This window comes from Artemia franciscana, chromosome 2 (genome assembly GCF_032884065.1).
Source record: "Artemia franciscana chromosome 2, ASM3288406v1, whole genome shotgun sequence".
Lineage (NCBI taxonomy): Eukaryota > Metazoa > Arthropoda > Branchiopoda > Anostraca > Artemiidae > Artemia > Artemia franciscana.
The window spans coordinates 13253576-13272438 of record NC_088864.1 but is presented as its reverse complement, the minus strand read 5'-3'; the positions used below and the strand labels follow the sequence as shown (position 1 = coordinate 13272438).

Below are 18863 nucleotides of genomic sequence, written 5' to 3'. Positions count from 1 at the left end.
TACCACTCTGACGTTTTCATATGATTTTCTGACTGAGACACTGGTGTGGACACGACCTAAAATCCACATAGCTGAAATCTGCAGAACACAAGAAGGATGAAGGTGGAAAGAAAACTTATTTGACCAATCAGCATAACAGTGAAAAATTTTGATGCACTAGAGAAAGATATTCATGTATTAGTTATGTTCTTTATTATTGTTTATTACGTTACTTAGTAATTCTATTCCCTATCAATTATGAAATTATTATTTGACAGTTAGTTGAATTATTTAATGTTTTTCGTCAGTAAATATCTATTTTGTTCGTTTGTCTGTAAGATTTTTATTATAATTCTTTTACCGCTTTTTAAATGCGATTTTCTTTTATAGAAAGGTTTTATAGAAACCCCGTTCATATTGAATCGGGCACGGGGGCTTTGACTGCTTGCCCCTACTAAACTTAAAAAATGTTCTAATTTTCCTTTTATATTTAGAAGCTTGCTACCTCCCCCGTAATAAATTCCCTTGTGCGTTCTTGGCTCCAATGTTAGAAAAAAGTTTTATTCTTAAATGATTTCCTGATTTTAAAAATGTGTTTTCTTATATCAGGAATAAACAGCTACTCCTCGCGTATTGACAATGTTGGCGGTATGAATGCTCCCAAACGACTAGAAGTTATTGATACAGAGGGGAAACGACGCTATGAGCTACTGAAAGGCAATGATGATACGAGACAGGATGCAGTTATGGAGCAGGTTTTTACTTTCGTCAACTCCTGCCTGGAGCAAAACAGAGAGGCAAGAGAAAGGCGACTTAAAATCCGTACATATAAAGTAAGAAAATTCAACACTATGTTTTGCTTTTTAGAAGAAATAAGATTATAGATGGTGCTAGTAAAAGCATTAATTTATAATACATCAGTCAGCATTCTTGACCAGAGGCTCCCATGGGGACATGCCCCATCTTGGCATTCCTAAAATCCTGGTACCCCCTCATGATATTTAAATTTTTAGCTTATAAGGCGATTAATCTGTTTTTGTTTTGTTTTGTTTTTTTTGGGAGGGGTGGGGGCATATTTTTTGCTAATTGAAAAATATTGTTTGAATACAACACCTTCCATAATTGTATGACACCATTACAATTCTTTGGTGCATCTTTTTTGGTCTTTAAATGTATAATGATGTGACCTCATTCACATATATATATATACTAGCTGTTGGGGTGGCGCTTCGCGCCACCCCAACACCTAGTTGGTGGGGGCGCTTCGCGCCCCCCCAAGCCCCCCCCGCGCGCGTAAGTCGTTACGCGCCAAAATAGTTACGCGCCATTGTAGTTGTGTCCCTATGTCCCACCTGTGAATATAGATAGATAGATATATATATATATATATATATATATATATATATATGGTTTTAACTACGTAAAACTTGCGAATATACAACATTCTTTGCTGTCCCATTGTCTTTGCATATAAATAGATTGTCAGGTTTACCGACTCTTGAACATGCAACATATAATGGTCCATGGGAAAACAATCTGTATTCAGATCTATACCTCATGATTCTAATGATTGCCCTTGAGCTTTGTTGATGGTGATTGCTAATCGACCATTCCCTGTCCCGGTGTCCCGGTCGTCATTTATATCCCCCTGTTTCCCCCGGTGTCCCTGTTGTAGTTGTGTCCCTGTGTCCCGGTCGTCATTTATATTCCCTGTGTCCCGGTCGTCATTTGTATCCCGGTGTCCCGGTCTGTATATACATTCGTTTTTTAGTTTTGTTTTTCTCCTTTATTTTTTTCCTTTTTTTTTTCTTTTTTAGTTTATTTAGATTTTTAGATTTTTTAGTTTTTTTATTAGTTTTTAGTTTTTTTTTCTTTTTAGTTTTTTTGTAGTTTTTACCTTCTTTTTAGTTTTGTTAGTTTTTTTTTTTTACTTATGTTCTGGTCGTCATTTATACTCCCTGTGTCCCGGTGCTTTGTTGATTGCTAATCGAACATTCCTTTTGTCCTGGTCGCTTTCTCTTTGAGTGTCGTCATTTATTTTTTTCTTTTTTAGTTCTTTTAGTTTTTACCTTTTTTAGTTTTTTTTAGTTTTTTAGATGAAAATTTTTTTTAGTTTTTTCTTTTTTTTCTTTTTAGTTTTTTATTGGTTTTTACCTTTATTTTAGCTTATTTTTCAGTTTTTTCCTTTTTTTTATTTTTTTTTATTTTTTATTTTTTTTAGTTTTTTACCTTTTTTTAGTTTTTCTAGTTTTTTTAGTTTTTTAGCTTTTTTACTTTTTTTTATTAGTTTTTAGTTTTTTTTGTAGTTTTTGCCTTTTTTTAGGTTTTTTCAGTTTTTTTTTTAGTTTTTTATTGGTTTTTACCTTTATTTTAGCTTATTTTTCAGTTTTTTCCTTTTTTTTTAGTTTTTTTTAGTTTTTGGTTTTTTTAGTTTTTTACCTTTTTTTAGTTTTTTTAGTTTTTTTAGTTTTTTAGCTTTTTTATTTTTTTTATTAGTTTTTAGTTTTTTTTTGTAGTTTTTGCCTTTTTTTAGTTTTTTTAGTTTTTTAGCTTTTTTCATTTATACTCCCTGTGTCCCGGTGCTTTGTTGATTGCTAATCGAACATTCCTTTTGTCCTGGTCGCTTTCTCTTTGAGTGTCGTCATTTATTTTTTTCTTTTTTAGTTCTTTTAGTTTTTACCTTTTTTAGTTTTTTTTAGTTTTTTAGATGAAAATTTTTTTTAGTTTTTTCCTTTTTTTCTTTTTAGTTTTTTATTGGTTTTTACCTTTATTTTAGCTTATTTTTCAGTTTTTTCCTTTTTTTTAGTTTTTTTTTATTTTTTATTTTTTTTAGTTTTTTACCTTTTTTTAGTTTTTTTAGTTTTTTTAGTTTTTTAGCTTTTTTACTTTTTTTATTAGTTTTTAGTTTTTTTTGTAGTTTTTGCCTTTTTTTAGTTTTTTCAGTTTTTTTTTTTAGTTTTTTATTGGTTTTTACCTTTATTTTAGCTTATTTTTCAGTTTTTTCCTTTTTTTTAGTTTTTTTTAGTTTTTAGTTTTTTTAGTTTTTTACCTTTTTTTAGTTTTTTTAGTTTTTTAGCTTTTTTATTTTTTTTATTAGTTTTTAGTTTTTTTTTGTAGTTTTTGCCTTTTTTTAGTTTTTTTAGTTTTTTAGCTTTTTTATTAGTTTTTAGTTTTTTTTGTAGTTTTTGCCTTTTTTTAGTTTTTTTAGTTTTTTAGCTTTTTTATTTTTTTTATTAGTTTTTAGTTTTTTTTGTAGTTTTTGCCTTTTTTTAGTTTTTTCAGTTTTGACGTCACCTGATCCAGTTTTTTCAGGTGACGTCACCTGATCCATCCACAGATCCACACACAGACAACTTATTTTTATATATATAGATATATATATATATATATACTAGCTGTTGGGGTGGCGCTTCGCGCCACCCCAACACCTAGTTGATGGGGGTGCTTCGCGCCCCCCCAAGTCCCCCCGCGCGCGTAAGTCGTTACGCGCCATATTAGTTACGCGCCATTGTAGTTGTGTCCCTATGTCCCACCTGTGAATATATATATATATATATATATATATATATATATATATATATATATATATATATATATATATATATAAACTTGCGAATATAAAGTAAAACTTGCGAATATACAACATTCTTTGCTGTCCCATTGTCTGTGCATATAAATAGAATGTCAGGTTTAACGACTCTTGAACATGAAAACATATAATGGTCCATGGGAAAACAATCCGTATTCAGATCTATACCTCATGATTCTTATGATTGCCCTTGAGCTTTGTTGATGGTGATTGCTAATCGACGATTCCCTGTGTCGCCATCGTCATTTATATATCCCCCTGAGCCCCCCGGCGTCCCTGTTGTAGTTGTGTCCCTGTGTCCCGGTCGTCATGTCCCGGTGTCCCGGTCGTCATTTGTGTCCCGATCTGTATATACATTCGTTTTTGAATTGGTCTTTTTTTAGGTTTTAGTTTTTTACCTTTTTTTAGTTTTTTTTTCTTTTTTTTAGTTTTGTTTTTCTCCTTTATTTTTCATTTTTTTTTCCTTTATCATTTTATTTTATTTTTTAGTTTTTTTTAGCTTTTTAGCTTTTTTAGTTTTTTATTAGTTTTTAGTTTTTTTCTTTTTAGTTTTTTTGTAGTTTTCACCTTTTTTTTAGTTTTTAATTTTTTTTTACTTACATCCTGGTCGTCATTTATACTCCCTGTGTCCCGGTCGTCATTTGTGTCCCGGTGCTTTGTTGATGGTGATTGCTAATCGAACATTCCTTGTGTCCTGGTCGTCATTTATATTCCCTATGTGCCGGTGTCCCGGTCGTCATTTGTGTCCCGATGTCCCGGTCTGTAATTTCCTCAGTCGAAAACATGACGTCAGCCGACACAGAAACATGACGTCACCTGATCCACAGACAGACAGACAACTTATTTTTATATATATAGAAGATATATATATATATATATATATATATATATATATATATATATATATATATATATATATATATATATATATATATATATTTAAATTAAAGCTCCTGAGTATTGTCAGCCGAAGGTTGCACGTCATTCCCCGCCCATGACCCACCAAAATATTGCCATGGCCCACCGGGAGGACCTACGCCCAACGTTGGGAATCTTGGATCTGGGCCAAATATGTGATAAAATCCTTAAAAAGAATCAACGTTGTATTTGAGTTTTGTGAAAAATGACTGTCTTAGACGTTGCTAGCAATAGTAGTTAGTTAGATCGATCCGTTTTCACCATGTGTTGCTACACTTGGTGAAGTTCGGAAACTCCAAAAGTTGGAAACTGGTGTTATACATGCTAAAAACTGACTTTTTGCTATGGCTGTCCTTTTTGATTAGTCAGAAGCTATTGAAGGACTATGTGACAAACCGTTGAAGATCGTATTAAACTTAGATTTCCCTAGATCTTTCATTATCAAGTAAATGACAAAAAGGTGGATCATTCCACATTCTATCATTCCTGTCATTCTAATGAACCTTCTTCAAGGTAGTAGTGATGCCTTCTTAAAAGTAGTGATAATATTGGTATTGAGATACTAGATTAAATCTAGAGAAATTTTATTAAGAAAAATCAGTGCCATCTAAGGGTTTCGTGGAAAATATTGTTATACGTAATGCTAGTAATAATAATGCTGACTGATATTGATATTTATGTTGCTACACTTGGTGAAATTTGGAGACTCCTCAATTCAAAAGTCAAACGAAGCACAAAAAATCATGCCTGGTGCTTGCTTCAGAACGGGATATTTATTTGCCAAATTTTCCAAATTATGGATCATTTGAACTTCTATTTCCCAAATTTAAAGGAAGGTCTAATTGCTTTAATTTTTCCCATTAATTGTATTCACAGGGCTCCAAGCCTTTTATATTTTTTTTTATTTTTTAGAGATGTCACATTTTGGTGCCATTTTTCTTGTGTTTTTTTGGTCTAATAATTCAGAAGCTCATATGTAAGTCTTTGAGCATGTATTTCACATGAGACTATAAACCCAGGGCAAATTATATAAAACCGAAAATATGCTCTAAACTCCCTTGGGTCGTCTTCAGCTAATCTTTTGTTGCGCCGCGGTTGGGAAAATACATTTTTTCTTTATTTTTCATTACATCCCGATTATACAATTTTACTTTTCTGCCTAGTTGGGTCTTTTTCCTTGTGGCCTGTTAATCATAATTAATATTTTCATTTTTTCACTTTACGTTCTATTTCTGTTACCTACAACTCCATTTACTTACTTCAGCCACTTCTGCTAATTTATTTGTTTCTTTTGTAGACTGTGTTCCACAATGTCTGTTGATAAACTTCTATTTCTATTTCATAGAATTCCATTTACATTCCTATAATTCTTCAGATTATCAGTTTGTTTCCTTTATAATCTGTATTTTATATTTCTAAACTTCTAATTTAAACTTTGTCTCTTATAATTTGATTTTATAAAATTCTAATTTTTCTGCTTATTTGTTTCTTTGGCGGGCTCTGTTTCAGAAGTTTCTTTTTCTAAACTTGTAACTAAAACTTTTATTTCTAAAAACTCCATTACCATACTTCTCTTACTTCTGTTTTTTTCCTTTGTGGGCTATATTTCATAGGTTACTACTTTTAAACTTGTAAATCAGTTTCATAAGATTCTGTCTATAAAATTCTAATTGTTTGTATCTTTTGTGGGTTTGTATATCATATATTTCTATTTATATATTCACATATCTTTTTCATTAAGCACTATTTATATACTTTTAATTCCATAGCTTATCTGTTTATCTTTTATGGGCTATATATCATAGATTCTAAGCTTCTAATTTCAAGTTCCTCTTCCATTTTCATAAAATTCTGTTAAGATATTTCTGCTTATTTATTTGTTTTGTAGGTTGTTCCTCTCTCGTCTCAATCTGGAGTTATTGAGTGGGTAAACAACACCCAAATGATGGGAGATTGGCTCCAAAGTGCTCATCCTCTATACTATCCAAAAGACTTGGCACAAAGCCAAGCCATGGAAAAAGTAAGCTCCTAAATATTCCCAATTTCAAGTGTTGAAGGCTGACGGGAGTTGGGATCTCGCTCATCCGAGTTTCTTTACCAAGATCAGAGTTTTATTTCACTAGGCTTTAATCCAAAGACATAATTGGGTAAATAATTGCTTCTCAAACACTGCCTTCTGTATAGTACAAAGAACAGTGAAAACGGAATCTGATTGTTTGAATTGGTTACATGGAAGCTTTCACAACCATATACTAAAAAATCTAGCACCATATTAGCACCATAAACCATAAAAATTACCACCATATGCTAAAAAATCAGAACTTCTATTTTCGAAGAAAATGACCATATTCAGTTATATAGTTTTCTGTATCAGTGGAAAACAAGCTAAAAGCGTATGTTACCAAAGAGCTTAAGAAGTTGTAGCTTTCCTTTTGAAAGTGTAGTTGTCTTCGGAAATATGCAGGTTGTTAGTATTGAATTTTCAAGGACGATATTTAAGTAATTAGTTTTGTTTATTAATATTTGCGATTCAACTTGGCAACGCTGACGAAAATATATTACTGCCCTAAAAACTTTTTAATTTTGAAAAGAAACAAAAAAAAATCTTAGAAAATCACTGTTTTCTGGTGTGAATGGACCTAAGATGGTTCCAGGAACAAAAATTATTTTATTTTGTTGTCGTTGGTATTTTAAAAGGTAATCAAACTTGTTAAGGCTAATGGTCTTAATTTGTGTCCAATGCTATTTCTCCTATGATAGAAAATCATGAATAACTTCTGCGATTTTGGTGATTTTGAACTGATTTTTTTTTTGATGACTCTCGAGTTAAAAAGGAAAAAAATGTTGGTTTCACTTTTTCTGTATATGCTTTACCTATTGTGCAAAAAAAGAAATCAAGTTATTTTAGTTTGGTGAATAAAAATTTAGTGGATGGGAAATGACAGTAGATTTTTTTTTTAGTTCATCCTGCCAGTATTTAAAAAAAAATGTTGGTTGCAGAATTGTTATATTTTTATTTTTAACGGTGCAAAAAATTATTTTTAATTTTCAACATTTTTCTTGCTAGAAGGTATGAAGTTGGCTCCAGAGGGTAGAATTTTGGATCATATGTAGATTTTATAATCTACAACCATTACAGAAAATTTCTGATGTCTATCATAAATAGTTTGAAAGCAAAATCAGAAAAATACAATTTCAAAATGTGCTTACTTTTTACTTATTTTACCCCTGTTTCCGGCTTAATAGCGTTGTTCATCAGCCAATAGAAAAAAAGGCGGGATTCTTATCCAATTTTAGGCATTACGCCTCCAAGGCATTGTGTCTCTGATTAGTTGACTTGTCAACTGAAGTCAATAAGACATTTGAGATATGAGGAAGAAAATTATCAACAAAAGGTGGCTGAATTTAAAATACCGGTAAGTAAAAATTACATATACAAGTTTCATTCCCTCTTGTCCATTAAATAAAAAAAAAAAAGTTTTTTTTTAACTGCATGTAAGGAGCGACATTAAAACGAACAAAAATTATTCCGTTTATTAAAGGGGGTAGTCCCTCAATGTCCCGCTCTCTACGCTAAAGTTTGACTCTTTCTCACAACTATACTTTTTAAAACAATAAGAAACTTTAGCGTAAAGAGCGAGGCGTTGAGGAGGGGACTACCCCTTTCATATACGGAATAATTTCTGTTCGTTTTAATTTTTAATGACGCTCCTTACTTGAAGTTAAAAAAAACTGTTTTTTTTATGTAATTTCTGAACGTTTTTAAATTAATGCATGTTTTGATTTGGCTAACCGCACAACGAAATTTGCATATCTTTTTTTGTCTAAATGGCTTTCTCATATTTTCGTTCTGACGATTTTGAAGAAAATGGGGTGGGGGAGGAGGTCTAGTTGCCCTCCAATTTTTGGTAACTTATAAAAGCACCTAGAACTTTGTATATTTGTATTACATATATGAGGGGGTTTGCCCTTTCGTCAATACCTCGCTCTTTACACTAAAGTTTAAATTTTCTCCCGGTTCTTTAAGAATGACCCTAGAATCACCAAGTCCGTAGAATATATAGTTGAAATTACTTTAACGGAAAGAGCGAGGTATTTAGGAGGAGATGAACCCCTCATATGCGTAATAATTTCTGTTCGTTTTATGTTTTAATGCTGCTCCTTACTTTCAGTTGAAAAACTTCTTCATTATTATTTTTTCAGTGTTTTTTTTAATAATGCTAGAAAATCCTATGCCCCTTCATTGAATTTCTTTTCCCCCGTGACAAATTCCTCTAAGTAAAGATCCTTCAACGTAGCTCCCTCCCCTCTACCCCCCCCCCCCCTCAGCCAAAACCCCTCAACCGTTGACTTTTAATTAAAAGGAATAGTTGTGGGAAAAGTCGAGTCATGGCCAATTGTAGAAAAAGCCAAGACAGATTGTCCAATTAAGTGGGCATCAGGTCAAGGTAAACACTGATCAAAGTTTATAACTTGTAGCCCCTCCCCCGGGAACTATGGGGGAGTAAGTCGTCCCCAAAGACATCTTATTATGTTTTTTGACTATGCTTAAGAAAATGGCTATCTCAAAATTTTGATCTGTTGACTTTGAGAAAAAAAATGAAAGTGGGAGGGGGCCTAGGTGCCCTCCAATTTTTGGTCGCTTAAAAAGGGCACTGGAACTTTTCATTTTCATTAAAATGAGCCCTCTTGCGACACCCTAGGACCAATGGGTCGATACAATCACCCCTGGGAAAAAGAAAACAAAAAACAAATAAACACGCACCCTTGATCAGTCTTCTGGCAAAACAATTCTATGACTTTTAGGGCGTGTTTCCCCCTTTTTTCCAAAATAAGACAAATTTTCTCAGGCTCTTATCTTTTGATGGGTAGGACTAAATTTAATTAAAATCCGATTCTTTTGACGTATTTATTAGTATCAAAATTTCGTTTTTTAGACTTTCGTTTACTATTGAGCCGGGTCGCTGTTTTGTTTTTCTATGGTTCTTTTCATTTTTTTTAGAAAGGTGCTGCTTGGAGAACAAGATAAAGATAATTTGTCAAATGGATCGAAAATTTCAGAAGAATTTTCAGCAAATCCTCTCATAGACGATTCAAATAAATTGGGAAACGGTAGTGGTTCTTACGGTGTTGATTGCCCCGATACGAATACTGAGATAGACTTATCTGGAATTCCAGATGGAAACTGCATTGTGAATCTAAGGTATTTCCTTGCTGAAGTAATTTCAGCATTCAGACACAAAATCAGTTGCGATCACGGAAAATTGATTATAAAGCAATTAGAAAAGAAAGGCCTGAAAACTGAACTGAAAGTTAAGTGTAATAAGTGTAACTGGGAAAAGAGGATTAAAGGTGAACCAGAATGTCCAGCAACAAGCGTAAAAGAATATCTTTCAAGTTTTACGGACCAGACACAGGTTGCTTTTTCCGAAAAAAAATCAAGTCTTAAAGGCTGCTTGAATTCGAAGGCTGTTTGGGGAGCCATGGGTAGTGGAGGAGGGTATTCTACACTGTGTGAATTCTTCGGGGTGCTTGGAGTGAAACCAATGTCACGAATAGTTTATTCCCGTATTGAAAGGCAGCTTGGTAATGCTTGGATGAATAGTTTATCGGAAATTTTGCTAGAAAATGGACGAGAGGCCTTAAAATCAGCCATTCATGATGATAGGTATAAGGAGGACTCATACTGGACAAAAGTGATATGTGATGGAGGCTGGAATAAGCGTAGCAAAGGACACGATTATTCGGCCAAAGGATGTGTTGCAGTTATCATAGATGCATTTACGAAAAAACTGTTATATGTTGGCATAAAAAATAAATACTGTTATATATGTTTTTCTTCTGCAAACGCCAAAGTAATTCCCAAAGATCATTTCTGCTTTCTGAATTATAACGGAAATTCAAGGAGCATGGAAACAGATATTCTAGTTGAAGGCTTTCGTTCCAGTGAGGAGATGCACGGATTACAGTTTTTAGAGTTTATCGGTGACGGTGATTCCAGTGTTTTTTATAAGCTAAAACAAAGTGTTTCCTACGGTTCCAACATACGGAAACATGAATGTGCAAATCACGTCACAAAAAACTATACAGCCCATCTATATAATTTGTGCAAAAATAAAAAAGGTTTGTACACAAAATGTCTTCCCCGAGGAATTATCCAGCAACTGACAAAAAATTTAAGGGGTGCGATAAAAATAAATTCTGAAAATAATGGAACAGCAGAAGAATTGAAAATCTTGTTAAAAAGAGGTCCGTACCATGTTTTCGGAAAACACACAAAATGTGATTCTGGATGTCCTAAGATTGCTGAATTGACCGTGAATAGTAAAATAGAAGATCGGTGGAATAATTTTCCCCTGCACGTGTTTGAAGATGTTATGACAGAGGTCGATATTGTGTGTCGAAAAGCAGAGCAGCTTCGAAATGACGCAACTACAAACTTAGCTGAAAGCTACATGTCAGTTGTTGCTAAATTCATCGGAGGAAAGCAAATAAGCCGGTCTAAACGAGGTTCATATCATGCAAGAGTTCATGGAGCAAGTCTTGCTTATAATTCAGGTCCAAAATGGCATCAATTAGCTTGGAAAAATATTTTTGGGCTTAGTCCTTCTAGCGTAACAAAAAAATATTGTAATAAAACGGCTAAACTCCGTGTAATATCTAAACGTAATTTGACCAGTTATTATAGTGCTCTTGGAGGAAAACACGTTGCTAAGTTAAAAAATAGAAACTATAACTTTGGTAATCGTGACTATGGACCAAATTGCAATAAGCCAGACATGACTTCTGATGAAATGAATTTGGCCATACAAAAATATACTGACGAGAATTTAAAATTGGATTTTGCCAGTATAAGCTGTTTGTTCAACAGTACCAAGGGCCAATCCAAAAATGACACTTGGGTTGAAGAAAGATCTAAGAGAATAACTAGTAGTTACTTCCACAGAATTGCAACCAGAAAAAACAGCACCAGAGTTGCCCCAATTGTTAAGCAAATTCGAAACTTGGGACCTAGATTCTGCTCTGCCCTAATGAAAAAGGGCTTAGATTTAGAAGTAGTGGCACTAGAAGCATATGAAAACAAATTCAACTTAAAAGTCGTAAAGGGAGATCAAATAGGACTCAGTGTGCATCCACAGTATCAGTATCTTGCTGCATCTGTAGATGGGCTGCTCCCTAATGGCACACCTATAGAGATAAAAACGGTGCATAATATACCAGAGTTCAAAACCATTTATGATGTGGCCCAGTCAAAAAATTTAGTTAAAGCATTTTTTCTTGAATTATCCAGTGAAGGTCTTCAGCTAAAAAAAAATCACAGGTATTTCGCCCAGATACAAGGCCAACTCGAGATACTGGATAAAATGGTATGCCACTTAATAGTTTATAACTCTATTGAGGATTGGGAAATAATTACAGTTCACCGATCGAAAGACTACTGGGAAAAAATATTTCCGAAGCTTGAAGCCTTCTGGAATGAATCCTTACTTCCTGAAATTTTAGACTCAAGGGTTGCAAGGAATATGGAAATCAGAGAACCTGTGTCTGTAAAATGTACAACAGCCCACCAACCGAAGGACTCAAGCTTGTCTCAAGAAATAAAAAGAGGAAAAAAAAGGAGGTTGAGTCGAGTTGAAGTGAACAGCAAGAAAAAAAACGCACAGAAGGGATCGGGGGAGAACAGTGAATTTACCAGGAACTCAATGCATGAAAACAGTGATTTTGAAGAAATAATTTGGTCTGATTTGGAATAGATAAATCTTCGTGTTTGATAAAAAAAAATGTGTTAAAAAATATTGGCAAGGAAAATTATTTTTTCCTCCATAAATTTCTGTCTCATTCTTCGTCAATGTCCAAAAATAATGAAGTTTCTTATCTGGTCTGAAGTATATTAAATACATTTAATACAAACAATTTTAGTTTTTTTCTTATAAATTTCTTGTATGTTACTTGGGCTTAGTATTTGTGATTTTTATAGTTTTTCCTACAATTATTACGTTTTCTGTACAATTCGTTCATTTTTGGTATTTAATTAAAGCGTCTTTAAGTTTCTTTCCGAAATCTTGTGCATCTCGCCCTAACACAAAATAACGTTAATGCCCTAATCTTATTACAAGGAAAATAGCTTTCATCTTATTAATTCCAAAATACTGACAAAAAAAAACCACTATAAAAATCAAGGTGACTGGAAAGATATTGAAAATGAACTGAATGTGTAATGTATAATTATTTAGTGTTTAATATACTAATTACAGGAAACATCAACAATTAAGGTTTACAGATTCTATTTAGCGACAATTTTTTATTTTGGTTTACGGTTAGAACGGAACTCTAGTCGAACTCCTATGGGCAGTAATTTGTGTCCTTTTTGGTTTAACTTTAGCACTCATTTTAATTTTTAATCGTTTAGGATTTAATTATTTGTATATAGCAGTACCCATTTCTTTTATGTTTGGTATAATTATTTATTTTTATTTCTCTTCATTTTCAGTCAATTATGCATAGACAGTAATGTTTGACCGTTTCACATTTAGATCATTGAAGGATTTTATTTTCTGTCCGTCTGTTTCAAATGGCTCTTTAATTTTCAATTACTTAACTCACTAGCCTAATTGTATAATGTACATTCCCAGATTGCTATGAAATCACGATCTTGTATCAGACTTAGCAGACATCTGCCATGCTTGGGATACTTATGTCATGCTTGGCACAGATCATTCACTCTTAGTACTGTTCTCACAGTTCCGCTATGCTTGGCACACTTCTGCCATGCTTGGTACTAGCCACCTGAGGTATATGATTTCTGAGAGTGAAAAACCTCTCAAACATTCATCCTTTTTCTTTGGGTAGTTTACTTTTGCATGTGCGGACTGTTTGTTTTCGTTGTTGTATTTTAATGGGGGCAGATACGATGGACAAGGGTTTTTAAATTCCTTTTGGGAAATCCCAAACTTTTTACTGTTATCGCTTTTCTTCTATTTCAATAAAAATTCTTTTTTATGTGCTTTAACCCGTATGCGCCTGAGAGGCTATATTTCTTCCAAAATAAGTTCATTAGTACGGGTATGCATTGAGTTTTTCGTTTTACACAAACTTTTCCTCTTGTTATCTTCCCAATAAATTAGTTTTATTTCCATCAATTCTGTTTATGTGCTACTTTTTCATAGTAAATTTATGATGGAATGGCGGATTAGTCTTCTTAGTTATTTAGCAGGATGAGATTGAGGAGCACAAAAACACAAACGTACGCAAACACAGGAACAAGTCTACACACACACATCAAATTACCAATTACGCACTTATTGTTTGATGCAAGCTGTGCTAGAGTTTTGTTCGCAGGAATTCTTCAATTCAATTCAATCATATATATTTAAATAAAAACACATAATTACATGTACATAATCTGCCAGGAAAGCACAAAAGTGCTTGACTAGGGCAGAAACTTAACTAAAGAATAATTAAACAATCAACTAACAGAAACAACGAATCAACTGGATTTATCAAAAAAGAAAAAAAAGAGAAAAAAGGGGAGTGACGAAGAGAAAGAAAAGAAAAAAAAGAAAATAAAAGAAAAGATCGAAAAGAGGAGGACCGCATGATATTCAAATCTAAACAGTATTTCTGGAACGACCCTTCACTGCTCGCTTGAAGGTAGTAAGGTTATTTGAGTTCCGGATTTCCAAGGGGATTGAATTCCAGATAGCTGGTGCATATCCGTAGAAAGTCCTTTGCGAAAGCCAAGTTGGGTATCGCACAGAAGATTCTACTCCTGGAGGTAATCATACATTCTTTCATGGACTACTTTCTCATAAATCTTCGAAAAAAAGGTAAAATAGAAATGGATCGGTAATTACTCGGTTCATTTTTTGACTTCCCTTTGTGAAGGGGTAGCACTCAGGCTAATTTAAGTCTTTCTGGAAAAGTTCCCTCTTCAAGTGATAAATTAATCAGATGAGTCAAAATAGAAATAACAATTGTTTTTGTTGCTTTAACGATACTTCATCTACTCCACAGGATTGTTATTTCATACACATAATTATTTCATTTATTTCATTTTCATCACAATTTGTAAAAAGGAATTCAGAAGTAACATGACGAGGTTTAAGTTTGGGGACTGGTGGACTTCGAGAACTGAAGATTAAAAGAAAATAGCCAGGTGGGTGTTTCACCCACCTGGCTAACTGCTTGCAATTCTCAATACCCAAGGGTTCTCCCAATAGCCAAACAATTTTCATTTCCAAACGGACTCGGTCTCGGTTGAGGTTTGGGAGAGTTCACGCTTTACATTTCAAAACAGACACCCATCTCGAAAATAAAAGATTTGTCTACTTTTCGTACAAGTTCTACCATTTGCATTCAATGCACATCGAATCAAAATCTCTGAGCGAAAAAATATAGGATTACCCTTTAAATTGATGTGCAAAAGAAAACACTATTTTTAGCTCAGCAGTGGGTATATTTTCTTTTACATAACCTGTTCATTTAAATTAATCTCCGTAGAATCTAACGTGCTTTTGCTAAACAAACATCTTTTGTTTTTTTCTCCCACTTGTTTATGTTTTTGTCAAGTCTCATAAACGAGTTTGCTATCGAATAGATACTAGCAGTGGCGTTATTAAGATTCTTAGAATCTGTTTCAGAAATTGGGCGGGAACAAAAAAGACCATTAGCCTTAAGCGATAAAAAGAAAAAGAATGTTAAATAAAGCAAGATTCCATAAACCATGATTTAAAACCATGGCACAATGTAAATATGTATAAAATTGTCTCATGGGGAAGCTCTCTGGTTCCTTCATACTGCTTTTACTATTTAGCTTTCACTTTGCAAACATGTAAAGTCAAATGCTTAGTTTAAGAATTACTATTGACCTATTTTAGTCACTATTTAGTCACTCCTTTTCTCTTTGTCCTTATTATTTCACCCTTTCACTTATTCTGGATTATTCAGTTTTTTAAGTAATTTATTATCTTTTTAAAACAAAAGGAGACAATTGTGGAAGATTGCCGTCAGTGGGAGTTGAACACGGGTGCCCTCCAAGGTTAAGGTACATCAAGTGTCGATAAAAGTGTGAAGAATTGCTTCTGCCCTACAACGGTTGAACAGAGGTGTCGACCAAAAATATTTGCATTGTGTTTCCATCCACTGGCTGTGATTATCGTCTTTTTATTCAATTTAATTCTTTTTATTCAATATCGTTTTTTTTATCGTCTGTTACTTCAATGAGAACATCAAAGAAACTGAGGAAAATTATGAAATCAAACAGTTCGTGGTAATCAAACAGTTCGTGGTAACGAACTGTAGTAAGGAGCGACCCGGCTCAATAGTAAACGAAACTCTAAAAAACGGAATTTTGATGCTAAAATATACATCAAAAGAATCGTATTTCCATGCTGATTATAAATATATAAGTTTCATCAAATTTAGTCTTTGTCATCAAAAGTTACGAGCCTGAGAAAATTTGCCTTATTTTGGAAAATAGGGGAAAACACCCCCTAAAAGTCATAGAATCTTAACAAAAATAACGCCATCGCATTCGGCGCATCAGAGAACCCTACAGCAAAAATTTCAAGCTCCTATCTACAAAAATGTGGAATTTCGTATTTTTTTCCAGAAGACAAATCACGAGTGCGTGTTTATTTGCTTGTTTTTTTTCCCCAGGGGTCATCGTATCGATCAAGTGGTCCTAGAATGTCGCAAGAGGGCTCATTCTAAAGGAAATGAAAAGTTCTAGTGCCCTTTTTAAGTGACCAAAAAATTGGAGGGCACCTAGGCCCCCTCCCACGCTCATTTTTCTCCAAAGTCAACGGATCAAAATTTTGAGATAGCCATTGTGTTCTGCATAGTCAAAAACCATAATAACTATGTCTTTGGGAATGACTTACTCCCCCACAGTCCCTGGGGGATGGGCTGCAAGTTACAAACTTCGACCAGTATTTACATATAATAATGGTTATTGGGAAGTGTACAGACGTTTTCAGGGGATTTTTTTTTGGTTTTGGGGGTGAGGTTGAGGGGAGGGGGCTATGTGGGAGGATCTTTCCTTTGAGAAATATGTCATGGGGGAACAGAAATTCAATGAAATGGGCGCAGGATTTTCTAAAATTACTATAAAAAAAACAATGAAAAAATAAACATGGAAAAGTTTTTTCAATTGAAAGTAAGGAGTAGCATTGAAACTTAAAACGAACAGAGATTATTACTCATATGAGGGGCTCTAAAAATACTTTAGCATAAAGAGCGAGGTATTTAGGAGGAGATAAATACCTCGCTCTTTATGCTACAGTATTTTTAGTAATTTTAACTATTTATTCTACGGCCTTTCTGATTCAGGGGTCATTCTTAAAGAATTGGGACAAAACTTACGATTTAGTGTAAAGAGCGCGGTATTAACGAGGGTACAAACCCCCTCAAATACATAATAAAAATTTAAGAATATAAAAGTTTGTTACGTAAGTTAATTCTTAAGTTACGTATATTTTTTACTAATAAAAACATTCGTTAAAAATAAAAATTTATAGTTGCCTTTTTATGTAACCGAAAAATTGCAGGGCAACTAGGCCTCCTTCCCCACCCCTTATTTCTCAAAATCGTCTGATCAAAACTAAGAGAAAGCCATTTAGCCAAAAAAGGAATTGATATGCAAATTTCATTTTAATAATTTATGTGTGGAGATCCAAAATCAAACATGCATTAATTCAAAAATGTTCAGAAATTACATAAAAAAAACTAGTTTTTTTAACTGAAAGTAAGGAGCGACATTAAAACTTAAAACGAAATTTTTTTTAAAAATTAATCCGTATATGAAATGGGTTGTCCCCTCCTCTATGCCTCGCTCTTTACGCTAACTTTTTTAATTGTTTTAAAAAGTAGAATTGTGGCCAAGAGTCAAACTTTAGCGTAAAGAGCGAGGCGTTGAGGAGGGGACAACCCATTTCATATACGGAGTAATTTCTGTTCGTTTTAAGTTTTAATGTCGCTCCTTACTTTCAGATTAAAAAAACTAGTTTTTTTTTTACGTAATTTGAAACTAAGTTAACTATTCTGTTGCGAAACAATCCTTTTGTTAGCATATATTGAAGCAACTCTTTTTGGTCCAGTACGTAAGCTTGTCCCCTGGTGATTATGAGTCTTGTGTACCTATTTTGGGGGAGATGCTTAAACGAATTTTGCGTAAACATAACATTGATACTTGTTTCCAATCAGTGAGACCATTAGATAGTTTCCTTAATTCAGGGAAGGATTTAATCCGGGGAGGTTTAGTTAGTGGGGTGTATAAAATTCTTTGTTCTTGTGGAAAGTCTTATATTGGTAGAACTCACCAACAGTTTATTGAAAATCGCAACTCAGTAGAAAAAACCCTACAATTAAGAAAGCCTCCTGAAACTTTTGTTTCGGCTCTGGCTGAACATACATTCTTTCATCCTGAACATTTTATACAATTTGAAAACAATATATGTTTAGGCACTAAGAACAGGAATGTATGATGCAACTAGCTGAGCATTCCAGCATTTTAACCGATATTAATTTGGGTTGAACTTTTTAAGTAAGTTTAATGCCATGCAAAGCAGCCAAGAAAACATGTGCATTTCTATATTAAAAATGAGATTCACACTAAGAAATAATTTCTAAGACTTTTATCGAAAACATAAAAAAAAATTCGTATCACTAACCCCCCCCCCCCCTCTGTTAAATACCAACAAAAAATAGACATATAGGTGTGGAATAGCAATAAACAAAACAATAAGTTGGAATGTAACCTGACAACTAAAAAGATCTCCAGGAAGAAATAAATGCAAATAGGCTTTTAGTACCAAGATTTTCCTATAGGCTATTCATTACAAATAGTTTTATCCTGTCTAATTAATAGTAAAAAGTAAATAATTTGAATAAACAAAAATAACAATAAGTAATCCTTCTTTTAATAAACAACTTTGAGTGGTTTCAAAACCGCATGCCTATACTTCTCCAACCCCTAAGTGGCAAGACCTCCATTCCCTTTTGAATCAAATGCTTGACAAGTTTAAAAAATAAGTGCATCGCATTTGCAAAAATAATGAATTTCGAGAAAAATAATCATGTAGAAGGGATGACACTGAAAAAAAAAACGCCCGCGTAGGAATTAAACTCTTAACATTCTAACTTAAGTTCCAATGCTCTACTAACTGAGCTACGGCTCTGGTAATGTAATCCAATATATTGCTGTCAGTTGGACAATAATTGCGTAACTTGCTAAGAGGGCTTAGAGGGGGAGTACACGGGAGCCGTTTTTGAAAACCTCCAGTAATTAGTTTTGGTCCATAATTGTTACAATGATACCGTTTTATACTTCCAAGCTTTTCCACTTAAGAAGTGACACCGAGAGTATTGTTTTTAGTGC

General features: G+C 33.5%; 1 protein-coding gene across 2 annotated transcripts in view; it reads left to right on the top strand.

Annotated features, from left to right (window-relative positions):
- Nucleotides 1–18863, top strand: part of LOC136037540 (serine-protein kinase ATM-like) — a gene marked incomplete at its 3' end in the record, with an annotated part of 119954 nt that overhangs the window by 89121 nt on the left and 11970 nt on the right. For both annotated transcript variants that reach the window (XM_065720263.1, XM_065720266.1), the window contains 2 exon segments: nucleotides 589–812; nucleotides 6375–6506. In XM_065720263.1, coding sequence (XP_065576335.1) covers nucleotides 589–812; nucleotides 6375–6506 — 356 coding nt within the window.